Below are 26,078 nucleotides of genomic sequence, written 5' to 3'. Positions count from 1 at the left end.
GAATGTGTAACAAAAAAGTTAAACACATTTACAAAGAATGGAAATCATATTTATTATTTCACTGAGAAAAAACAGATTAAACTGTATTAGCAAGATTCTAAATCTGTTTCCTCATACAAGTTTTCATCAGCTTTTGGCAGGTTAATGTTAATGGCTGCCCTGAGGTTAGCCCAGAATAGGGCGCGCTTGCTCCTCTCCTTCGGCCACTCCATGTAGGTGCGCTTTGCCATGAGAGCTTTCAGCTTGTGATACCTGGCAGGGATAAGGTACGGAGGGATTGGCTCCAGTAAAATCAGGATTAAGCTGTTGGAATTCTCACTGAATAACTTGTGATGGGCAAAGTAGAGCTCATAGTGACACCACTCACTCTGCACAAAGTTGGGAGACAACACAAAGATCGACTTGTAGCTCTTCTCAATGCAGTTGATGATGTTCTCCACAATGCTCTTGCCGGGGATAAAGTTCCTCTCGTGCTGGCACAGTTGCACGCAGCCCTCCCCCTTCTCCAGGTTCGGGATCAGCTCGTTCTTCACCCACAGCGAATCGCGCTCGCTGTAGGAAATGAACGCGTGGAATTGCAGAACGGCCCCCAGATCTCCAGGGGGGTTGTGCCAAGCTCTGCGCTTCGTCTGCGTCCACTGCCACGTCATCCGCACGTACCACGGCACATCCAGGTAGATGCACACAAAGGCCACCGCAGCCACCAGCAGCAGCGTCAGCAGCAGAGCCGTCACAAGCAGGAGCGTCGTGTTGCAAGCCAGCAGGCTCAGGTGGAAGTCCTTGAGCTCCGTTCCTCGCAAGCCTTCCGGGTACTCGCACACGTACGCCGCCGGCCAGCCAAACAGCTTCCCCCCCGACCGCCTCTCCAGGCGGATAAAGGCCTGCAGCTCACAGGAGCACTTGAACGGGTTGTGCCCGGCCTGCAGCTCCCTGACCCTTGGGCAGCTCTGGAAGAAGTCAGCAGATGGGGTGAGGATCGAATTCATCTCCACGTTCAGGAACTGCAGCGACGTAAAGCCGCTGCACCCCGGCAGGTCGGCCAGCCTGTTCGATGCCAGGTTCAGCTCTTCCAAGGATTTCAGCTCTGCCACCCCCCTGGGGACATTGCTGATCTGGTTGTTTTCTAGGCTGAGTTTTTTGATGTTGACTGGCAAGCACTCAAACACAGCATCCACCAGCTGGTTGGAGGACAGGTCCAGCTCTGTCAGCGACTCAGCCCACTGGCATTGCACATCAGCTCCATCGTGGCGCAGCAGGTTGTTGCTCATGTCCAGGTATTTCAGTGATTTCATGTGGCTGGTCATGAAGCTTACTTTGCGAAGACTCTCAAATTTATTCTTCTGCAAGATTAATGTCTCCAGCTGAAGTAGGTTGTCACAATTTTGAAAAAGAAAATCTGTTAAATCATTCTTAAAAAAATTTAGGTATCTAAAGGAACTCGTATTTGAAGGACAAAGCATATGTATCATTTCCGAATCAGCTATTGTCATGCTTTCAATATTCATGTCGGCAAATATTTTGTATAGATCATCCTGTATGAAGTACATGTCCGTGATTTTAATTTTCTTCATTGTCAATGCTTTCATAGAAGTACCTGAGTAGTCAAAGACATACCTTTTAACATTTGACAGTTGTGTTACATTGTATGTATTGAAGTACTCAACGGATGAGTGCCATACAGTCTGAAAAATTTCCATAAGATCATTCCACTTCAGTGACACATTTGTCAGTGTCAGATTTTGTAACCTGGATCCTTGTCTGAAATTAGATAATAAAGCTATCAACTTTTTTGCATCGCCATCTGTGATTTCTGACAATGACAGGCTTTCTGTAGTATTTTGTATCACAACCCAACTGGGCTGATGACTCTTTGTATACTGGAGTGGCAGGCTCATGATTTTTTGGTTAGAAACATCTTCTGGGAAATTGTTAGAAACAGATGTAAAAAGTTCATCTTCCACAGACAGGCTGACATGGTCCCCAAAAGTTAATGCAAACACACACTTGTAGAGAAAAACGTGTCTGAGAAAGCTGGTATTTAGTGTCATACTGTTTTCTCTTTCCTTGCAGGTGCTCAATATTTTTCTTAACTGTCCATCTTTGTTCCAATGCTGCAGAAATTAAAGAAACACAAGCAAAAAACAGATTGTATTATTAAGTAGCTGTGCAGGAACCATCAGAGAGAGAGATTTTTTAAAAGTTCCAATTTCTCATTTCTCCCTTTGATTCAAAAAGCAATGATTTTCTACAATCATTCAGGAGATACCTTCTTTAATTGCAGACCACTGAAATTTTTATCTGGGAAATACTGTGTATTTAACAAATAATGAGTCAGTTTTTTACAAAACATGTCTGATTTCATAGGTGTCTAAAATTTGCTATTTACTTAGAGAATTACTGCTGTGATACAGTGCATTATGAAGGCTTCCTAAACTGTGTAATACACTTTGATTATAAAGTACAATAATTGGCGTCAACATGTCATCCTCTCCTCAGATTCTCTTTTAAGTGATATGAACTGGGCTCAGAGATATTATTGCTTTTGACAGCACATTTGGACTGAAATACAGGATGGAGATTCAAGAGCGTGAATCAAAAGCTGAATGTCTTTAGATAGCTGAGACTGGATCATAATTTCCTCTTTTAGTTAGGGAAATGGGGGTGAGGGTAGAATGATCTATATTTATGCCCTGGGAAAGCCCACAGAAGGGTTCACTTCTTGTCTGAGTTTAAGCATTTCCTGAATTTAGACTCTGAAAGTGGGGTGCTCACATCTGGTTTGACAAGTGTACAAAGAGAACACCAGACACACACAGGGAATACCTGCAGGGTACACAAAAATACACATAAAAATAGATGTAGAAGCTCTGTACACAAAATCCAGCCCTGATCTAAGGACACTGACCTCAAACATCTCTGTTGTGAAAGAGAGGTTTATTTAAACAGACTTTAAAGGGGAAAAGTCGTAACTGTGTCTTTGCTTTGGTTTTCCCTATTAGAGGTCACTTTTTCATTCTGAATGTAGGAGTTCAGGATAGCCAGCCTCCCTTTGTTTAAGTCAGCCATTGAGAATACTGTCTTAAATCTCCTTTTCGGTATTGCATAAATCCATTAGACTGCCCCTCTAAAAGAGGAACTGGTAAGAACTTGGTTAACAATTTTATATGTGTAAATCTTTTTAAAGTTGTTTTCCAGATTTCTAATATATTTTTATTTCCTCTTCTTCCCCCTTCCCTCCCATTAATTTTAAATCATAATGTTGCCTGAGGTTTCCCGTGGTACTTTTCAATGACTGCACTGGCCTTCAACTTTCCCTTGGTATTGAAGGGGTTAAATGGTGAGTTTATATTTCTAATGGCTCTACAATGAGACAGTAGCTATCACCTAACAGACTGATTTATAACTTCAAGGACTACATTCACTGCACCATTAACCATTCCATTAAAAAAAAAAGCCTACTGAGTTATTTTGTAAAGAATGCATGAAACTAAGCTTGGAAATCATCTAGAAACAGTGGGGTAATATGGCAAAACTCTTCCAGCCTTTTTCCAAATTCTCCTTTGGAAAACTTTTCTGCATCACAGCCCTCAAAAGGCATTTGGGCATATTCAGTCCTGTTCTTCTGATTGTTTGGGCAACTCTACTAATGTGTTTATAATTAACCAAAATACGTAGCTTCAAGAGAAATCTGAAAAAAAATCTAACTTTAAAACATTATTCCTTCTTTGGATAAAATTTCAGCAATATCTATGGACTAGATGAAAAAAGGATACGATTCGTCTACGTGTGTTTTATTTTCTTTCTCTTTCATATATCCTAGCATTCAGTAAAATTATGTATGAGTACCTTCAAAATTTCTTTAGAATATCATATGAAGCAATACAAGTAAAAACTTTTATAACATATAAGCTGTGATTTGGAGGCTAATACTGTAAAAATTATCCTTCATAGTCACATCACGTTTAATTCAGAAGTATCCTTATGTCTTCAAACGTGATAAAAAAAGCTTAATCAAGAAAAGAAATCCAGGAGGGTAGGCAAGCCAAGAGTATAGCAAGAAAGTGTCCTGAGACACTTAAAAGTGCAGGGGGCAAGATGAAAAGAGCAGGGGGAGAGATAAAAAATGAGGTTTAAAGACTTTCTCCAATATAAAACTGATATAAACTGACTAAACTTCTATATAAGAAATATACAGAACACATTTAGCTAAGACAGTTCTGTATTAAGACATGCACTTCGCAAGTTACCAGCATAGCAAAAAACTAATGTTACAAACATTCCTTTCACAGGGATGAAACACATGATCAGGTTAGACCCAGTTCCTGAACTGTAGAAAACTGTAGAAAAACTACTGCCATCACTCTGCCCCCCTTAACTATGGGTATAGTGCTAATAAAAAGAGACTGCTACTTAGACAGTTTCTTTAAATATTCTGAACACAAGCAACTTCACCATCGTTGCTTACCCATACACTTGAAAGAACATCATACACTTGCCATGGAAAACAAGGCTCATTTTCAAATAAGATACAGAATATAAAACAATTACAGCTAACTAGCAATAGCACAAAGTTAAGAAAATTAAAACTTTTCTCACCAGAAATCCCTGCTGTCCGAAAAAGCAGAAAATGTCCTCAGGAAAACAAAAAAAAAAAAACTTCCTGTAACTCTATCCTACTGAGTAACAATACTTAGGAACACCCAAATTTTTATATACATGTTTGTGCCATCTACTGACAGCTTGTGAAATGGCATTTGCTTTACTCCAGATGTATTTTTCAAATACAACATCACTGTAATATCCCCTCTATCCTATTATTATTTAACTTTGTGGTTTTATGCTTTGCAATATATTAAACAGGAGGAAAATGAATCTTTTTACCAACTTTCTACCTTTATTAAATTAATATGAAAATAAGTACTTCTTTTGAAAAAGAAATTCAAACACCTTTCTATCTGAACTTAATAATGACCTAAGTCTCTATGCATTATTGTAATTTTTTGTCCATTTTGCTATACCAATTTAGTTGTCAGACTCTTATCAAGGCTGGTTTATAAAAGTACCATTTGTCTTAGTTTAATTTCCATTTAATGGGAATGGAATAATAATCCCTCTCCTGCTCTGGCAGTGTTGTCATTGGGTTAAACAGTGAACATGGAAACATTGAGTGGAGTTTGGTTTGGTTTTTTTTGTTGTTTTGGTTTTTTGTTTGTTTGTTTTTTTTTTAATTAAAACAGAGCAGTGACTTTGGTACTGAATGCCCAAACACAGGCTTATTGTCCTGGCAAAGTTATAAACCAGCCTCTCGTTATTCCTGTATAATGTTGGTTAGAAATTCCACCATAGCTGAGATCTAAATACAGAACTGCCACACTATAACCTACCTTTCTGGGTTAGCATATTATAACACATTCATGAGGTTATATTTCAATGATTCAGGAAGCAGAGGAAATAATCTAAAAATTAATTTTTCACTTTGAGGCTTATTCTGTAGATTATATTTAATTTCTCAGCCTCAAGTGAAAAGAGGGCATCCAAAAATGATATTGAAAGATAGGACAGGTAGTAAGCAACAGAATATGGAAAATTCACTGTTTTAATGCTGATGAGTCTCACAGTAGTACTCTATGATTTCATGAATTATTCTCCATTTCTGTCAATTCAGACAAGACCATTCACAGCAGACTTCCAAATGACACCTTATAATGATGTTACATAAAAACCTCCCCATTGCCTGCTCTTAGCTGGAAAAACTTTGCTATCCATCCTTAGGATGAGATAAAATCCTAAGGTCATCCTAATACCTTGCTTCTACCAAATATTCATTCCTGTTTTGTTATGTAACAGCAGAACCGCTTGAATATAGCCTACATACTGCTCTGCTGAATACAGAACCAGACATAAAATTAGTACTGTGTGTTATCTGCTGTAAGGTAGAGATTCTTATTCCAGGGGATCTCTTAAATTCAGGGACAGTATGAGCTGCCACTGGCATTGTTTGTATGCCTACGTACTATAAAGACAGATGAACAATATGTTAAACAGCAAAATAAGCATATTACTATTAATTGCGTGCCATTAACCCTTCAGATTTACCAGTGCAATCACTGGAAGTAGATTAATAGAGTCCATGAATGTCATGCATGCTTCCATGTTCTGTTAAATGAAGCCAAATGTCTTTTTGCCTTTATTTATATTTATCTATTTATTGGAAGGCAGGTATATTTTATGAAACCCATTTGAAAGATGATGACAGAGTAATAAACATCAGTGAAACCTGAGATGAGTGGAAGCATTCAATCTCTAATGTTTATTTATTCCAAAACCATTTGCAATATTACCATAGTAAAAAAATGCGAGCAAAATCAATTACTGAAAATTGAAAGAGGAAAAAGTTAGAAAATGCTAAGTGTAAAAGTCTTAAATTCAAAAAAGTAGTTTAGGAACTTACAAAATGTATGCATCCTTATATCCAAACAGACAGACATCCACATTCATGTACATATAATGTTAATTTTACCCTTAGGTGGTAACTTTGTGTTACAACAGGGATTAACTATGTCACTAATAACATCTTGCAGTTCTATGACATGCATGGTTATCTAAAGAATCTGCAAAACTGACAGTGCAAGATCCACATTACATAGGTCATAGGTTAATCTCCAGCTACCATGATTCCTCCTGAGATACTGCTCTTACTCTTCCACAAGCTCCACTGAGAAGCAGAGGGAAATCCCTAGGGCCACTCTAGATTTCATTTTCAATAAATATATCTAACATTCATAAATTACCCAGCATTCCCTGACACTTAAATTCTCACCGAAAGACCTTCAAAAGGAACTTATTACGTAGGGCTACAAACATTTGGTCTGCTACCAACTGCCTTAATGAGAAACTTCCGAGACTTATGCCTGGTAAAGTCACGTAGCATGATCGGTATTTGTAAAACACGCTTCTGAGAACATTTGTGACCTCCTGGAGTAGCTCTCCTCAGTGGCTCACAATGTGCTGGTTTGTCTCCTGTGTCAAAAGTAACTTCTGTCGTTGAGAGACTAATGATAGAAACGATGCTGTGTTGCCTTTCACCACTGCAAAGGGCATGCTTCGCCTTAAAATGAGGTGGCAAAAAGAGGAACGGGTATGAGGAATTACACAGAAACAAGAACCGCAGGCTGTTGGGAACAGCCTGAAACCCCTTTGCTCAACCAAGTGTTTCACCAACTGACTGGAAATGTGTGCAGGCACCGCTGGCTTCTGCTTCTGTCAGGGGCATTTCCTGTAAACACAGCCATAACGGAGGTGCCAGGCGGTGTCTGAAAAGCCGCATCTCCCTTCAATTCCCCAATCCCACGAGTCAGTAAGCGCTCACTTTGAGGAAGAATTAGACTTTCTCAAAAAAAAAAAAAAAAAAAAAAAAAAAAAAAAAAAAAAGCCAGCTCAGCAACTAGATTAATTTGGACTTTTTCTCTCAGAGGATGGTTGAGCACTGAACCGGCTTCCCAGCCAAGTAGCCACAGCACCAAGCTTGTCCAAGAAAGGTTTGGACACAACGCTCCCAAGCACGTGGTGTGATTCTTGGGGTGCCCTGCACAGGACCAGGAGTTGGACTCGTTGATCCCGACAGGTCCCTTCCTAACTCAGAATATTCTATGATTCTACCAAATTCACCCCTTTTCCGCCCCAGCGCGGACGAGGGGGTGCCGCCAGCCCTGAGGGAAGCGCTGCAGCAGCCACGCCCGACGCTCCGGGCCGGCGCTTCCAGCGGGGTCCCGCCGGGCCCCGCCGCGTCCCCGCGCCCAGGGCCGTGAGGGGCGGGCATGGCGGCCGGGGCAATTCCCCGCGCTGGGTCACAGAAGCCTGGAGCCCGGGGACGGCTCGGCCCCCTTTACAACAGACGGCCGCCTCACACAGCCGGAAGGACAGAGAGCGACAAAATCAAGCCCTCTCTCCCCCCTCCTCCCTGGGGCCGGCCCGGGCTGCCTGGCCCGCTCTGCCTCCTCCCCCCGCTGCTGCCGACGTGGCGGGGCGGGGAAGGGAAGGAGCCGGGGGCGCGCCGGTCGGGGCACTGCTGAGCGGTAAGGAGCGCGGCGATTTCTGCATTTTGTGCCGCTTTTGACACTGGCTGCGCCACACAGCTCTGTCCCAGAGGGGAATTTCGAAAAGGGAAAAAAGGAGAAGGAGAAGCGGGAAGTTGTGGCCACTGCGGGCTTGCGGGAGCGGCTTCCCGGCTGCTCCTGCCCCGCCTGGGGCAGGGGACAGAGGGCAGCGGGACAGGGGGAGCTGCCGCCGGCGGGCGCCAGGGGAGGTTCGCCTGCACTCGCCGTGCCTGCAGCGGAGGAGAAGCAACTGTGGGCGTCGAGCGAGAGGGGAGCAAGGTGCCATCGCCAAAAAAAGTTATTTCTCCCTCCCGCTCGGGGACGGTGATTCGTGCCCCAAGGGGCCCGGCGGCAGCTGAGCTTTGCTTTCTAGGGGAGATGAAACTCCTCAGCAGGCTCGGCAGGTGCCGCCACAGGCGGCCCCCTCAGCGCGGCCGGTCGGTGCGGGCCGGGCACTCCCCGCCACCGGGCCGGGCTGGCCTTAGCATCTCCCTCACGAACTCCCCGTGGAGTAATTCCCTTTGGGCAGAGCTGTCCGAGTTGATTTGGATCAGGACAGTCTCACGGATGAGAGGTTGAAGGACGCTGGCCCCGGGTGCAGCACAGCTCGTGTGTTCTGGCAGACGCGGTAATTTGCTGTTATGTGCCGTGCTCCTGGAAGGAAGGTTCAGCACACAGCCGCAGGGACCGGGGCCCGAGTGGTACCCAAAGATGACCCAGTACTGCAAAATTCCACATGCACGTCTGTGTCATCCTTTAAAAAGTGCTGGGCTTACTCAGAGCTAATGCCCATTCAAAATTATGAAGTATGTATGTAAAGGTTTTACAGATTTTAATAGAGAATCCTCATATGTCATGATGGAATTTGATTTACAAATACAAAAATTTTCCTTAGGTGATGCTGCCCATCACACAGTGAGTACTGTTACAACAATAGCAATATTTCCCTACAATAAAGCATTTTATAGTATTTACTGTATTTTTAATGGAAAACTGTCAAAGGCAAAGATTCTGACTTCAGAATTCATGTTTTCTGAAGCTAATTAAGGTACAGTGTAAGCTGAAGTAATACAAGTGGTAGCAAGTGCTTACTTTTTTACTTATGTTTCTTGTTCACTGATCCAAAACATTACTCTTGGAACTATTTAAACAAGTGGTCTACATTCACATTAGATAAACAGGCTACTAAAGCTAGATGTGTACAGTTCTATAGACTTTAACAAAATATACTAATTTAAATATATCCTTCTCAGGCAGACTTCTCCTAAATCCTAGTTAGGTTTTGCTTTTTGCCTTTTTTTCCCCCAGTTCTTTAGTCTCTCATACAACCTCCATTCTTCCTGACAGATGAAAACCTTTGAGCCATGTTTAATTAATATGAGAGTCAATGAAAAGGCAGCATCTACAGAGAGGACTTTTGTGCCATACAAGTCTTCTATGCCATGCAATTCAACATTTTGCAAGCTCTCTGTCAAGGATTGTCTTCTGAGTGCCAAGTAAACTGTTGTTACCAACAAATAAGTGTTAATAATCACAGGCCAGCAGCCCTTTTGGACTCTGGCAGTGCCACTCCTTAATCAGCTGCAGAGCTTACTCTGTGGCTTTGTCTTTGCCCATCAGCATCCTCAGCCTGATGACTGCACAAGGGTGGAAAATACCTCCAAAATTACATTGGAAGATAAGGAATAAATGAGAGAAAACTGGTTCATCACTTGCCAAAAAAAAAAAAAATAACAGTAACTACCTCATACAAGCTTACCTTGGCTTCAAAATTGAAGTTAATCAGACAGCTGGAATTTTAGGAGATGGTGAGAAGTGTTGCACTCCCCAAAGAGCAAGACTTTGGGACAAGTGATACACAACCGGTGTCAGCAATGACTCTGTGCTATGGCTGTGTCTATGAAATGGCTCTAGGGCCCATGGCCTGTCATGTTCACAGATTATGTCCCTTCTCAAGCACATGAATGTCACCACAGTTTGAGGTACAGAGTTATCCTCCCCTCTGTCAGTCAGTGGGCTGTAGGAACCTGTGTATGTGGACGCGATGAAAGGCAGAGCAAGAGCTGCTTGGCTCTTGCAGCTTGCATTATTTTGTTCTGCAATAGTCTTTCATACACACCTGATAGTGAATATAGAAATTAACCATGTGGCAACTCTTACATTTGACTTCTCCAGACAAATTAATATCCTTTCACTCTCACTAAACCATATTTTGGAAAACAGTTATGCTGCTCTTTGTATTTGAGTGGGATCCTCCAGTGTGAGTGGACTGTTTACAGTGCATGTGCCACAGGGCTCCATGCCTGAGGAGTTCTTACATCAAGGTTGTATTGTTTTTCAGCAGTAGCATACGGTAAACAGTGTATTTTATAATAAACATTATTTGAGTGGGATCCTCCAGTGTGAGTGGACTATTTACAGTATTATCCTGACACCAGTGCCAGTGTGATGCATGTGCCACAGGACTCCATGGCTGAGGAGGTCTTACATCAAGGTTGTATTGTTTTTCGGCAGTAGCATACGGTAAACATTGTATTTTATAATAAACACTTAAATGTTTATGGCACCTAAAAGACTTAACTTTTTATATTCAGAACTGAAAATGTCTGAAGACATATCTGATGGCACCCCATCTGAAGAAAAACCTGAAGTAATGGAGATGCCCAGAAATGAGGTATTGCCTCATGAATCAGCACCACACCTCGTAGAAGCTGAGATCTTGCCTGAGTCTTCAGAAGATCAACATGGACAGGTCACTCAGAATGTAGGTAATAGAAAGGAGGGAATAGTCATTGATGAAAGCCCTTTGACTGAAAAACTCGTTGAAAGCCTGCCTTCCAGCCTGCCTTCCAGTGAAGGGACAACTGAAGACATGCCCACCGAGTGCATTGAAACTGTAAGCCTTGATGCAGAACCTGAATTGGAAGAAACACCACATGACCAAAGCAATCCAGTAAGCAATACTTTCTTTTCTCTGAAGGCCCTCCTCTCCTTGCATTGTGAGGACAGAATTTTGTATAATGTACGTCCTGTTTTTCACAAAAACCTAGGAAGTTATGTGGAAGGTTATTATATTTATCTCTACATAAGGATAAATTGAATTGCAATACTTTGAATTGCAAAACTAGTAATAGTTTAATTTCACTTCACCAGCATGATTTTAATTTGGTCTTTCAAGTCTGGTTGCAATGAAACTTGCATTGTGTAGAGGTGATATGTTACTGGACACATTCTTGAGACAACAGTTTCTTAACATGATTTAAATATGGAATACAGATAATGGCTTAACACTAGCCATTAGTGTAAAAGGTATGCAGCACCTCCTCTGGCTGTGTTTTATTGAATTGAGTTGTTAGGAGTTCCCTGTGCACATCTACTGAATTACACATGTGAGGAGACTTCGGAAGAGAAGCCTCCAACTCTGGGTCCTGCCTCCAACCCAGGAAGGAGACAGGTTCCTACCTCTCCTTCATATTAGCCCTAATAAACTTGTATGGCTTTATAGGATTGATACCTGAAGAAATAGTAGGGCATCTGTAAAGACATCTCTGGAGTTTAAAGCTCTTCCAGGAACAGATGATATGAGCTATGCTTCTGTTTTTTTGTGCACAGAAGTTTGAACTCCACTTAATACTCAATCTGTCATCATCTATTAAATGCCAGACTTTGTTGCCTGACAGGCTCTTTGTGTTTCCTCCTGCCTCTTGAGAACAAGATTTTTAGACAGTGGAGTAACATTTTTGTTCTTATAGGCTGCAGACTCCTCATCTAAAGCAAGTAGATGGGGAGCTTGGGGTACCTGGGGAAAGTCTCTCCTGTCATCAGCTTCTGCCACAGTGGGTAAGTGTTCAGTTGGTAAAATGTGTGGAAATAATTAATCATTTTCATGTGTCATTAGACAGATTAGTGTTGCATCTTAAGGATTCATAGGCAATTTTGCCTTGATAAGCTTGGGAAGCATGATTTTTTTAAAGAGGAAGATGGACCTTCCTAATTATTCAGATTATGGACAAGGTACTAGGCTTGTTTGTAAAGTTAATGAATTACTTGATTGTGACTTCTTCATAGAAAGGATCCATAATCCAATACAATTTCTATCAGCCAAAGGCTTGTGGTTTCTCAAGTCAAAGCAACCCAGATTCATGCTCACACGTGTTAATGGTTTGTATGCCAGGTTTGACTCCTGCCTACACATGAATTCACTTCTAGTAAATCATTCCAGCTTTTCTTGCCACCCAGTGAAACTGTCACACTGTCACACTAGATTTCCGACAGGAGAACAATTTATTAAAACATGGGCCCTGTACTCTCATTTCCAGTAGAAGGTCAGTACAAAATGTCCTTGTGAAGACTTTAGGTAAAACTTAATTATTGCTCTTTGAAAACTCACTGACAAAAAGTGAAGCATAGAAATATGTAGTTACCAGTGGGAAATAATTTCTCACAAACCTGAAATGTTTTGTAGCAAAACAATCTGTTAGTTAGTCAGCTCTCATAAAGGATCCACAGAACACTTTCAAAAGATGAACCTAGGAATTAAAATTAATTGCTAGTTTCTAAAAATGAGTTCAATAGAGATACTGCTTTTATGATGCCATACAAGGCTAAATAATTCTCCTCCTTATCTCTTCTTTTTCATGGACAGTAAATGGTTTCTGTCTGTTTCTCAGAGAGGGAAGTTTCCTTGTCCTCTTTTTTTTTCATCAACATCCACAATCAGGAGTACATAACTACATTTTCTTTCAGACAACAACAATTAACATTTCTAATTACATTCAGAATGGGTTTTTAGGGTGTGTGGAACAAGTTTCTTGTGTAGGCAGTCTGACTTGATAAGGTTGTGTGATGTGTGTTTTGAATAGGCATGTTATCACCATGAATAGATATTTTTAGGATTATTATTGTCTAAAAATGAGCAGAGCTGGAACAAGTCAAGTTGCCTTGGGAAAAGAGCATCCACATGCAGAAAAGGAAAAGGAAAATTTTAGAATAATTTTAATTCAACATCAGAATGACTGCACTATTTCATGCTGAAGACCCATCTACTATTTAGGTTCTGGCAGTGACCAAGAACTAGGAAAGCAGCTAAAACCAGATGTGTATAAAGCAGCAGTTCCCCTCGTTTTCCTATTTCCTGGAATCTGCAGCATAGACAGACTTTCTGATCCTGGGATCAGGGTAGGTTGAGTTTCCATGTTACTATTTAATAATTTTGAGTCTTACTTTGTGAATTTATTTAACAAAATAGACTTTGAATTAAGCAAAAATCAAATTTATGTTCTTCCATGTTTTGTGAACCCAAGGAACTTGGAAGACCAAATAGCTAGTCTTAGATTTGTTACAGGAAATCAATGCACCAGGTAATACTTTATATTCCTGATACAGAGCGCTTATTTCCTAGTTGTTTATTATGAAAATCCATGCTTGATCCTCTGAAATACTTCCTGTCTCTCACTGTCATGGACAGGATATGGTTCTGTATAGACCACATATTTCCTTCAGTATGATAGCTCCCTAGTGAGATATATGGAAAAAAAAATTAAAGCCATTGGGAATTTCTATAAGCTTTATTATTATTATAATGTATTTATTATTCTCCTTACTCCGTTTAATATCTGATCCGTTCAACCAACATTTCATCTCCTCTTCCACACCACACTGGTCCCCCTAGTGAGATATATGAAAAAAAAATTAAAGCCATTGGGAATTTCTATAAACCTTATTATTATTAGAATGTATTTATTATTCTCCTTAAAGTTACTCCATTTAATATCTCATCAGTTCAACCAACGCTTCATCTCCTCTTCCACACCAGAAAATAGTTTTGCTATGGACCAGTCCATTGTAAAGTTGCTATTCCTTCAGTGTAGCAAATGCTGTAAGTAAACTGCCTTCTTGGAGTTAAGACTTAGTAGCAACACATTTAGTGTCTGATTTTTCTGTTGTTCTGTTGTCATATTGTACAACACAGCTGCCTGTCTGGTGAAATATGACCAATATTTACAATCCTTATGTTTTTCTTCAAAATTGTACTTTTTAAAAATAGCACAAACAGTTTGAGGTGGACTAAATAACATCTTAAAAGCTTAAACAAATATATTCTGCTTCTAACAAAGAGTATCATGGACCAGCCAGGGTTGGACAGTACCTTGAAAAGTCATCTAGTCAGGGGTTTTGTGGGAAAGGCTTTATGCATCTAGATGAGATTATCTAGCATGTAGTCCAGTCACATCTTGAAAACCTCCAGCAATGGAGACTCTACCATATCCCTTGGTAGGTTTTTCCAGTGAATAATTCTTCTCACTGTTATTAGTTTTTCTTGCATTCTTATCTATTTAAGACTGAGTTAAAATGTTGTTCCGATGATCTTGGTTTCATTATCCTTCAGACACTGATAGAGAATTCACAAACACATAAGCATTTTCAATGCATGGCTATAATTTATTTAGGACTGCTGATTTTAGTTCCCAATAATAACTCGGTTTCCATATAATTTGTATCTCATTCTCCTTTAAGTAACTGCACATACAGTCTGGGATTGTTTTAGTGGTAGTTTTCTATTCCAAAGAAAATATCTGTTGTCTTTGACATTATTTAGATTAAGGTCCCCACGACATGACAGATGTGATACTTCTCTACAGAAGGGAATCTGTAATGCCTTTGGAGTTTCAGTCACTGCCTGAACCATGTTTGGGGTCTTGACACTAGATGTCACACTAAGCAAACGATTGAATCAACTTCATCAGTGAGGTGAAGAGATTTCTTTTCTCAAAAGGGGCAAGAAAGTTGGTTCCTCCTTGTGGAACCACAATGGAGCAGAACCACTGAAATAGTTGCTGGAATGAGGAGAGGGGAGAAGGCTCTCTGTGATATGGAGGAACAACTTGTACTAATTATCACCTTTTTAGTGTCTTTCTTTTCAATTGTGTTTTTTAGTAAATCAGCCATTACACAATCCAGTCTTTTGACAATGTTGATAAAGCTGTCCTGCTCAAGAGGGTGACTATTGCAGCTGAATCAATCAATTAATGGGTGGTAGTAGCCGCTGAAATGTGTAGTCCCTCACCTGTCTTTTCCTTGCATGTTTCTTCCTTCTCCCTGTACCAGCATTCATGTTCCTCTGAGTTCCCTCTAATCCAGTTTAGGAAGCTAAACTGATGTAAGAATAAGGAGAGAAAAATCTATTTTCTGCCTCTTCAGTTCCTTGAACCAACTCTTTGAGACCAGTTTTGGGGCAAGCAGAAGGGACAAGCGTGGAACATGGGGAAGAGTAGAACCTCCCATAACTGCACCAAGAAGCCATTAGGCTAGCTTAGCTGTAACAGCAAACTCTTCACTTGAGGCAAAATATATTTTCAGTTTCTACTGGCAGCTTGTGACTTGCATTTTTAAAACATTTTCTGTGCTTTAAAGCTTGAGTCTTTGGTTTTTCTTCCAACTAATCTATCTGCTAGCTTAATGAAAGTGACTACCTTCTGCAAGCCTTGCCTTTCATATGCTGTGGCGTTTTGAATGAGGTATGGCATTCATAAAGTGCTGAAGTTATGGTGCTCAGTGAGCTGCATTTCCAAGAAAAGTCTGTTCTCTGTCATGCTGTATAAAAATGCTTCACTCTGTGTAAGTTTAAGGTGTTTCACCTTTAGGTCCATTGCTAAGACTAGCATCTGTCAATACATTCACACATAAAAATAATAAAAAATAACCCAGCTGTTTGATTCACATGATCCCTGACATTCATACTATAAGGCTGCACAATGCATCTTTCTAATGTATTGTTTGTAATTAATGTTCTGCTATCTTAATTCTTTTGTTCTTGTGTATATTCTCATCTAGTTCCTCAACTATGAGAATGGCACATGAAAATATCAGACACCCATACTTCTCCCTGGTATGCTGAAAAGCACTTTTTGTCACTCACTATGACAGAAAAAATGTCACTTTAGATGAGATAACAAAATGTCACTTATGTTCATGAGCTTGGATATTATTACGCATGGGTATGTGTAATAATCATCATTACATACCTTAAGTTGACTTCTCTGTGGAACAGAAATGTCAGTGCTGCAGAAAATGTGAAACTAAAGTATTCAAATATTGCAAATGTCTTTTCTGTTCTCTATAGATACTATTGCCCTGTAGCAAAATAAAGTATGATATTAAAAAAAGAAGGCTGGGTGTTATGCTTGTGCTTTAGTTATGCTTGTACTTTATGTGATCATAAAGAAGAGGATAGTTAATCTCTTCAGACTTTTTTTTATTTCACAAATTTGGCTGATTAAGGGAAAACTACTTTGGCTTGGAATCACATGGTGGTCACAACTGTTTTGTAAGTAACACTTTTCGGCTGCTGTAGCAGCAAAGCCCTTTGCAGTTATTCCTTTTTAAGAATGCTGAATGGAAGTAACAGACAGAAGGGAATGTGGATCCATTTTGGGTTGACAGTCTCTTTTCCTTTCTTTATATCTTTTACCATGGGCCTATAGTGTAGAAGAGACTGAGAACCAATAAAATGGTATAACAACCTTTATGCTTATTACTATTATTGAAACCTTTTATGCTTGCAATAAGGATATCTGAATCTATCTCATTTACTAGATTAATTGGAGTGATTCCTGATTTATAGACAAGATAGTGTAGGTGCTATAAAAATCTAGGCTGTTTTTTTTTTTGTTTTAACTGACAGGAAGAGAAATTTTGTGAAGGCTTGAAGTGAATGGAGTGCAATAGGATAGCCTGAAAGGGAGTATAATGGGGTCTCACTTTTTAGTGTACAAAACCAGAGCATGGCTGGATTGTCCACATCTCTATACTTCATGTTGTGGAGTGATTCTCTTCCAGCCAGTTTCAGGTTCCTCAATTTCTCATCCGGTGAAAGATGCTCATTTAAGGCCCCAGTCTACATCATTAGCTTGAGATAGATGAGTCTTAACTCATGTTACTAGACTAAATTGTGATCAGTTCTTCATTAGATGTGCTCCCATGGTAGGACACAGGTTACAAAGGCAGTGTGGTAGCCAGGGACAAAATCCCAAACTCCACCCCATGTGTACCACTGACTCAGAGTCAAATTTCCTGTGAGTACTAGATGGATCAGTGATTCCTGTACAGAGTGGCTTAGGTTTCAGACACAGTGAACTGCCCTCCAGAGGTGTCTGTTTGCCTCTCTCAGCTCTGCAGGGAATCCAAAGCTATTAAACTGGGAGGTGGAAGATAAGACAGCTTGCAGCAAAGTGGGACGTATCTGACTAAAGCATTTGTGAGTGCTGTAATCTGGCCTTAGCAGATCAGGCAAACCAAAAGGCAGGTCATGCTGTTAGGCAGTGTTAGCAAAACCTTCCTTTTTAAATGAAAGATCCCAGCTAGGAACATGAACAATAATATTCTGTGGAAATTGCCAGACAATAGAAAGGCAAGGAATCATGGAGGCAAGAGAAACAAAAGCAACAACACAGGGGGAAAAAAGAGTGCTTTCTTCCAAAAGCTCACAGTTAACAATGCCTATTGCATAGCTCTTCTGTCTACTGTTACACAAGAGTAAATGGAGATGTCAGAGGTGTCAGCTCAGTTGCATTAGCACACCCAGTGTTACAAAATGAGTACATCTTTAAATTGTAGGCTTCTCTCCCATGACCTTTTTTATTTCTGTGCCTTTTGAAATTACAAATAATCATTTTCATTTCCAAGGCAACAGGCATTTCTGCCCTGTTTGTGCACACATGTTTGCTTCAGTTGTGGTCTTCTGATCTCATCTGGTTTTGCTGCTGCAGTGAAACATGCATGCCATATAGCTTAGTTCAGCAAAGCCACCCTTAGCCTCCCTTGACTGACTACCAGCCTGTCTACCCAATCCTGTAGTGGGATTAAATGAGCAGATCACAGGGACTGGTGAGTCCCTGTGATCTGCTAGTGTAAATAAACTCTGTGTAGAAAACCAGCAAGGCAGTCCTGTTCTGTCAAAATATTCAGATAGAAACAGTAGCAACATTTATACTTTATATTGAAGTAGACCATTTTAATGGAGAGCTGAGGAATCACTGCATATGAATCATATAAAGGTGGTAACATTTCTGTTGTAGGAGATCACCTGCCACTGGAGCAATAGTTCTGCTTGTGTCATTTGACATCAGCAGACTTTACAAAGTGTATTTAAATAGTAGCTTTGGGGAGAGATATTTCAGGATTTTACTTCAAATGAGAGACTAAGGAGCTTAAATCCTGAAATAACTTTGGGGACTGGAGTCAGCATCCCTAAATACATAGCACCTCTGCAGAGGACTGAAGACCAAATTCCTTGCCTCAGTCCTGCAGTCATACACAATCCATTAACTTTGGGTTAATTGTTCTAGAATACTGAAGACTGTGAGGTGATACCCTGTGGCCTTAGGAGGACTGTCAGTTTGCATTTAAACTGATTGCAATAGAATATTTAGCATTTTGAAAAGCAGGGATCTAAACTTATGTGTGCCACTGAAATAAGTTTTACTTTTCAGATCCAGCATAATTTGTGTTGTATTTCAAGTTTATAATTTATATTCAGTTAATATGAATATAGTAGAAGAAGTGAATTATTAACCTAGAGAAAATTAGGCAACTGAGGTATGTTTAATAGATATTTTGTCATAATTCATTAAGTATAAGAATACTGTGCACTGATAAGAATAGATTTTCAAATCATATAGCCTAAAATATGCCTCTGCTACAGGTCATGGGATAACAGCAGTAAAGGAAAAAGCAGGAACTACCCTAAGAATTCACAGTGGAAGTTCAGCATCTCTGGAAACAGCAGAGCCTCCTGCAGCTGAAACACCAGTTACTCGTAAGTTGAAGTCTACTGAAAGCGGGCAAAACTCTTTGACCCTGTCAAATTAGTTCCATTTACAAAATTTTTAAATTTTGGTCACACAAACCAGTTTACTGTAATTTTGACTTGCAGGGTTGAAATGATGCTGTAACCTGCTTGTTTTCTTTTGTTAGAAGCAGAAGATTCTCTGGCCCAAAGCTCTTCTGAGAATATTCCTTCTTCTCCTTCATCTGGATCTCGTGGCATGCTGTCAGCTATCACTAGTGCTGTACAAAACACAGTGAGTCACTTTAGCTGATCTCTCTGTTCTAGCTATTTTTCATTATTTTTAAGTTCAGTTTCACCGTAGGTCATGTTTTTTAAGTTAGAGGTCTTTTTAAAAACTGTTCTTTTGTAATTCTGTTTAGAGTCTTTTCCATGACAAAATAACTTTAAAATTAAACTGTCTAATTAAAAAAATAAAAAGTCAAACAGAACTAACTCAGTTACTATGTTTTCACCAGTTTCAGTGAAAAAAATATGGTCTTCTCCAAAACTATGTAGAATTCTGCAAATTTTTGGAACATCTTTTTTATAATTGTACCATCATCTGATTTTTTTTTTTTTACAGTTAAGTCCTTCCAGAGAAAGTGTGATAGGACTTGTTACCATTTTTGAAGGCAGATAACATAAGAAAATACTGAATTTGCTGATTTTAAGGCTTTTACCAAGCTTTCTATTTTTAGTTCCTGTCCTTTACCTTCACCTCTTTATCTAGTCTCTCATTTCATATTAGCCTTCCCAGAAGGAAGTCTGATTGCAAACTTAGTGAGGCAAAATCTTTTGTTCACAGTTCTTTCTTATTGCCCTTATATTTTGTGTGTTGAATTTCATCCTTTTCTCTTTTTTTGAGTTTCAGATTTTGCAAAATCCGGTGCCATACCATTTCCAAATCAATTTTTGCATCATCTTCTTCCCCAACTTTTTATACCTTTAAGTATGGTGTTTCACGTGAAATTAAAGAAGACTTTAAATATTGGCTGTAAAAGCATAGAAAATTAATTCCTCACTGAGCAAGTTTTATGAAATGACAGTTCTTTTTTGTTGTATATCCAGTTTGCTCTGACTACCTCGTCACTCTAATATCAAAGATTTTGGGAACAGAAGAAGATTCCTATAGATTATTCCTAAAACTGTTTCTACAGAACCCGGAGCATCATATGGCTTGTGAGAGCTGGCCACCAGTAAGATTATACAAGCATTATACAAGATTTGCAAGAGAAATGTGCTTGTAGGCAATCTGGAGAGGCTGCTATACCACAGTGATCAATGTGGTGTAAAAAGAGTCACTTAAGGTCTCAGTAAGTCACCTGTAATGCCACTTGAGACTTTGGAAGCATTTTCTATGATATGTCATGTTACACCAGCAGTTGAGTATCTGACACAGACATAATCCAGATTGAAATGGAAATCTTTAGCCAGTGAAACTTCTTCTTCAGTGTGCATAAAAATATGAAGACACAGAAAAACATATGTATTTAAATAGGCAGTTCCAGAGCCATCATAAGTGTTAAAAATTTAAAAATCCAGTAAGACAGAGTCTTCTATTCATGATGGATTTGGCTCCATATTATTCATGTCTAAAACAAGTTCCTACAAACCAGATGCCATTGGTTGAAAGTAAAATGGAATGGAATAGAATGACAGAGACACAGAGTAGTTAGGATGGGAAGGGAATTTAAAGATCATCTAGTTCCTATGTCCCTGCCTTGGGCATGGACACCTTCCACTAAACCAGGTTGCTCAAAGCCTGATCCAGCCTGGCCTTTAATACTTCCAGGAGTGGAGCATCTCCAGCATCCGCCATCTCTCTGGGCAACCTGTTCCAGTGCTTAACCATCCTCATAGTGAAGAATTTCTTCCTGATATTCAATCTAAATTTATCCTCTTTCAAAGTAAAGCCATTCCCTTTTGTCCAAACACTGCTTGCCCCTGCAGAGCATCCCTCTCAAGACTTCCAATAGGTCCTGTTTAGGTACAGGAAGGCTGCTGGAAGGTCTCCTCAGATCATTCTCTTCTGCAGGCTAAACAGCCCCAATTTTCTCCGACTGTTTTCACAGGAGATGTGCTCCAGGCTTTTTATGATTTTTATTTTTTTTTTTAATTTACAACAATTGTTACATTTCCTCTGGTGTAAGTAGTTCAATTAACTGGAAATATTTGTATAGTTTTTTGCGTTGTTTTTTTTTGGAAAAAATATTCACAGAGCCATCATAAGTGTTAAAAATTTAAAAATCCAGTAAGACAGAGTCTTCTATTCATGATGGATTTGGCTCCATATTATTCATGTCTAAAACAAGTTCCTACAAACCAGATGCCATTGGTTGAAAGTAAAATGGAATGGAATAGAATGACAGAGGCACAGAGTAGTTAGGATGGGAAGGGAACTTAAAGATCATCTAGTTCCTATGTCCCTGACTTGGGCATGGACACCTTCCTCTAAACCAGGTTGCTCAAAGCCTGATCCAGCCTGGCCTTTAATACTTCCAGGAGTGGAGCATCCGCCACCTCTCTGTGCAACCTGTTGCAGTGCTTTGGGCATGGACACCTTCCACTAAACCAGGTTGCTCAAAGCCTGATCCAGCCTGGCCTTTAATACTTCCAGGAGTGGAGCATCTCCAGCATCCGCCATCTCTCTGGGCAACCTGTTCCAGTGCTTAACCATCCTCATAGTGAAGAATTTCTTCCTGATATTCAATCTAAATTTATCCTCTTTCAAAGTAAAGCCATTCCCTTTTGTCCAAACACTGCTTGCCCCTGCAGAGCATCCCTTGTCAAGACTTCCAGTAGGTCCTGTTTAGGTACAGGAAGGCTGCTGGAAGGTCTCCTCAGAGCATTCTCTTCTGCAGGCTAAACAGCCCCAATTTTCTCTGACTGTTTTCACAGGAGATGTGCTCCAGGCTTTTTATGATTTTTATTTTTTTTTTTAATTTACAACAATTGTTACATTTCCTCTGGTGTAAGTAGTTCAATTAACTGGAAATATTTGTATAGTTTTTTGCGTTGTTTTTTTTTGGAAAACATATTCAGAACAAAGTAAATGCATCCAATCCTCTTCTTGGTTGAGGTATAGGAAATTTAGGGACCTGAGTGTTCAAAGACAGTGTCTACAAAAACACTCCTCTTTACAGTTCATATTAGCCTAAACTGGGAAGAAAATAACCACAATGCATTATTTTATACAGGGCAAAAGTGTATTAACTGGAGGCTTAGATGCTTTGGAATTTATTGGGAAGACAACCATGAATGTCCTTGCAGAAAGTGATCCTGGATTTAAGAGAACCAAAACACTGATGGCAAGAACAGTCTCACTATCTCAGGTTGGATATATTTAAATACTGCTCAGATTCTTCTTCCAGAATTTCATATGCCTCAAGGAGAGGCTTTATTTATTGCAGTAGATGCTGGCTGGGCTTATGGAATAAATAATAATCTTTACAGTTGCTCTACTTTATTTTTCTTCACAGAGCCACAAAAGATAATGTAAAATCATCTTTTCTGCATAATCATATATGCAATTACTGATTTAAATATGTGGTGAGAAATCATTACACTCTGGAGGCAAAATCAAATTGTTGGTGTTTTGGTAATAGCTGTAGATAGATATCTTCCAGCATGAACATTACCATACTATTTTCCTTGGAAATCGATAATACTGGAATATAATATATGTTTCATTAGGAATTAAACCTGTAAAAAGTTGTATCTCAGTGTCCATCTAACTTAATGGTATCCTTACACAGTTGTGATTCATATGTTTTAAATCTTAGAGATGCAATAAAAACAGAAGTATAAATGCTGTCAGTACAAAATTATTTCAGTTCTCCAGACCCTGAAAGGAGGGAAAGCAATAGACATTGAAAATAAAGTGTGTTTACTGCATGTTTACTTCCTTGTAGAGAAGAGTAAGGTATTTTTCTTTTAAAGAGATACTTTAGTTTTCTTTATTGGAAGAGTTAACAGACTTATACTCTTATAGTAGATCAAAAGCAATTAACTCTTGTTAAGGCCCATGGGGTTAAAGTGAGCTTTTGAGAATGTCTCCTTTAACAACATGCATGGATTTGCACATAGAATCTGAGACAGAGTGCAGCATAAATCAGTTCTCAGGGGTTGCACTATGGCTTTTCAGAGTTCACCTGTATTCAAAGACTTGTATGTGACCTAACATGTAGTTCAGATGTATTTGCCACCTTTACTGTGAGAAATTCATGAGATGCCACTTTGTCCAGGAATAGAAGGAAGGAAGAGAAGATCCTGTTGGATATCTTATCCTCTCCTATTCTATCCTTCTTATACACTGATTGAAGTGTATTAAAAGCCTACCAAAATATACCCAGGTATATAGAGGGTAGTACTGCCCCACCTTTGGTATAAGTCATCAATCTCTTTTGTCAGTCCCACTGTCACATAAAACTGACTTTGGTATTTGCTAAGAATATTTTATAGAAAATGTTTATGTTGGTGTATTATTTATGCAAGTTGCTGGATAAGTCCTGAAAATAGTACTGTTCCCATTTTGTGGTCTGCAGAAAGGGTTGCATGGCTCTTTAAGGCTGCACATGAAATAGTCCTTTCTCTTTCATTATAATGGGTGGGGAAATTTATTATATGGTATCTGTAGCTGACATTCCTCTTGAAAAGATAAGCAAGATTTATTTTTTGTTCATTGTATTTTAAAGAGAGATGGTTAGCAATTATCATTGGGAAATCCCTGCTTAGAATGCTATATTAATGTTATATCAGAGAAAATTATCAAAAAAGAAGTTAGCTCTTTCATCTCTAAAATTTTAGCAGGTGTGATATAGTCCCAAATTTTATTACTACTTCTAGACACACAGAAGCAGATAGTAATAAAATCTGTCACACTTACAGTACTATCAATAAAACATGAAATTATGTATATTTTTACAGTTGTTGCGAGAAGCCAAAGAAAAAGAGAAACAGAGACGGGCCCAGCAAGTTACAGTAGAAAGAACAGCACATTATGGACTACTTTTTGATGAATTCCAAGGTTTGTCTCATCTTGAAGCTCTGGAAATCCTGTCAAATGAAAGTGAAGCTCAGGTACAGTATGCAGACAGCATAAATCAATATGGTTGGTAAAAAAATTTATCTTTACATTAATTTTATTCTGCAGATGCATGTAGAATGAACAGTAAGTTGTCCATCAAGTTCAGAGAAAGCTGAATTGATCCTATGGGCTAGCCTTGGGTTTTAGAACTCAATATATCTAAAATATAACTACAAGATTTAACTCAAAACAAACTTCATAACTGACAGGTATTTTTGTTCAGAACATATGTAGTGTGCCATACACAGCTTGTGACACTACAGATGTCTTGCAAATTCCTTGCAGAATTCCTTGCAAGGAGGTTGAAATCTTTTGGTTGAAATCAGGTACAGATACTGACATTCAGGAATTCTAGACCTACTACACATAGAGGCTGGTGATTTAAAATTAGTTCCAGATTACTTGCTCAGTTCTTATTGTGTTAGTTTTTAAAGTTACATAGAACTACACCAAGATATTATTACTGGAAGTATACAAATGTCTCTCTGAAGATGGGAATGTTAATAAGGCCTATCTGATAAATACGTATTTCAATTTCAACTCTCAATTTATTTGCTCTGCTAGTACATCAGTAGATCACTGACAGTGGACTACTAGAATTTTGTAGATTCCTAGATTCCTAGTAGTGATATTTTTGTACTGGAACAGTTTTCTAAATAAATTTCTTAAAAACAAGTTTTCTTTTTTGTTTGTTATTGTAATTAACATTCTTTGCCCTGTGGGGTACTTCTTAAATATAACCAATTTATGTTTTAAAATATTTCATTTTAAATGAAATTTAAATATTTGCTCTCACGAATAAAAGAAGCTTATATTAATGACTGTTAGGTGCATATTGTCAATGTTGGTTTTATTTTTTGTTATTATCTAGATGAAAAACTGTAGCTTCAAACCACTCATGTAAGGTTCAAGGGTCTGCTTTTGGGAGCAAAAAACAAAACCAAAAATGGCTATGAGAATATGAGAGGAATGAGAGAGATAGATGATAGATAGATAGATAGATAGATAGATAGATAGATAGATAGATAGATAGATAGATAGAAAACAAGTTCAGGTTAATTGCATGTGTCAACAATATTTTTATTTTACTGTGAAATACCACAGGGTAAGCCAGACATGTGCAGGTTGTTACTGTGAGGTTTCTGATGCACTTCATTTATGTCCTAGACACAAACATAGTCCTGCTCAGTCCAACAGCATTGGTGGTGACTGTGTGGGTCAACAAGTCCAGTACTCAGATAAATGTTCCATTTACCATGCACAGATACACACAGACACAGAATACAGAAAGAGTACTTGAAACCACTTCCAACAGCCCAAAAGCCACAGGAGGAGTGCAAGAGGTACTGAAGACAAGTGTGTTTAAGCTTTTATTTTAAAAGTTTCCATTAAAGGAGGTTTTCAGTTAGCCCTTGAAATGGATACTGCTATAGAAAGGGAGGATAAGCCTTGTGTAGCCCTTCACAACCTGACTCGAGTACCACGGCTTTATCTTGGGTTTAACCCTGAGCACAGGAGCTGGACAAGGACACACCAGTAAGAAAGTAACAGCTGTGTCCAGCCTTGCACTGAGGCAGAGTGTACATCTGTCCAGCAAGCTTTAAAAAAGCCCCTTGAAACAAACATAAAGGTAAAAGTTTGGATCAAGGGGGTTAAGGGCATTTCTCTTGGCTGCCATAGGCAGAAGGAGAGCTCTGCTCACAGAATTGTCGCCATATGACTGTAGTACAAACAGTGGTTCAAAGAATCTGTTTCCATCCCTCTTAGGTGTGCCATCCTATTAGATATGCAGGGACTTGCAGATAGCTGAGACATGCAAAGAATGCCAGTACATTCTTCAGAATAGGTAGACTGTCAATAATTTTGGCTGCACTTTGAAGGCAACCTTTTCCATCTCTTCACACGAGTGCTCAAACTAACCATTATGCCTGTGCTCTTTTTGCCTGCTGTCTTCATCCAGGAAATCCCAAAACAGTTTGCAGTTAAACCATAGATTAGATTTATAGTACAAAACTCATGTTCTGGAGGAAGGAAGGGACCTGATGATCTGGCAAGGCTAGTGTAATTT

General features: G+C 39.3%; 2 protein-coding genes across 4 annotated transcripts in view; one reads left to right on the top strand and one right to left on the bottom strand.

The window, feature by feature from the left end:
• Nucleotides 1-32: 32 nt before the first annotated feature.
• LOC120497455 (toll-like receptor 6) lies at nucleotides 33-4,702 on the bottom strand. The gene is made up of 2 exons (XM_039698995.1): nucleotides 4,597-4,702; nucleotides 33-2,111 (listed from the first exon to the last, which is right to left on the bottom strand). Exon 2 carries the CDS (start codon nucleotides 2,046-2,048, stop codon nucleotides 87-89), a length of 1,962 nt encoding a protein of 653 aa, XP_039554929.1. The 5' UTR covers nucleotides 2,049-2,111; nucleotides 4,597-4,702; the 3' UTR covers nucleotides 33-86.
• Nucleotides 4,703-7,691: 2,989 nt separating this feature from the next.
• The window catches only part of FAM114A1 (family with sequence similarity 114 member A1), a 30,614-nt gene continuing 12,227 nt past the window's right edge, over nucleotides 7,692-26,078 (top strand). Inside the window, exons 1-7 of one of the 3 annotated variants that reach the window (XM_039699068.1) lie at nucleotides 7,692-8,075; nucleotides 10,691-11,049; nucleotides 11,849-11,936; nucleotides 18,799-18,912; nucleotides 19,071-19,177; nucleotides 22,122-22,256; nucleotides 23,851-24,003. In XM_039699068.1, the coding sequence (XP_039555002.1) occupies nucleotides 10,699-11,049; nucleotides 11,849-11,936; nucleotides 18,799-18,912; nucleotides 19,071-19,177; nucleotides 22,122-22,256; nucleotides 23,851-24,003 (948 nt within the window). In that variant the 5' untranslated portion in view covers nucleotides 7,692-8,075; nucleotides 10,691-10,698. Of the gene's footprint in view, nucleotides 8,076-10,690; nucleotides 11,050-11,848; nucleotides 11,937-18,798; nucleotides 18,913-19,070; nucleotides 19,178-22,121; nucleotides 22,257-23,850; nucleotides 24,004-26,078 lie in introns of those variants that run through there. The other 2 variants (XM_039699069.1, XM_039699070.1) reach the window with 2 other exon arrangements.

This window comes from Passer montanus, unplaced genomic scaffold (assembly GCF_014805655.1).
Source record: "Passer montanus isolate IOZ18808 unplaced genomic scaffold, ASM1480565v1 scaffold13, whole genome shotgun sequence".
Taxonomy (NCBI): domain Eukaryota; kingdom Metazoa; phylum Chordata; class Aves; order Passeriformes; family Passeridae; genus Passer; species Passer montanus.
The sequence above is the reverse complement of the archived record's forward strand: the minus strand, read 5'-3'. Positions and strand labels throughout refer to the sequence as shown.

Excerpts from the sequence above, each read along its gene's own strand:
- LOC120497455 (XM_039698995.1), bottom strand. The coding sequence starts at position 2,048 with ATGACACTAAATACCAGCTTTCTCAGACACGTTTTTCTCTACAAGTGT.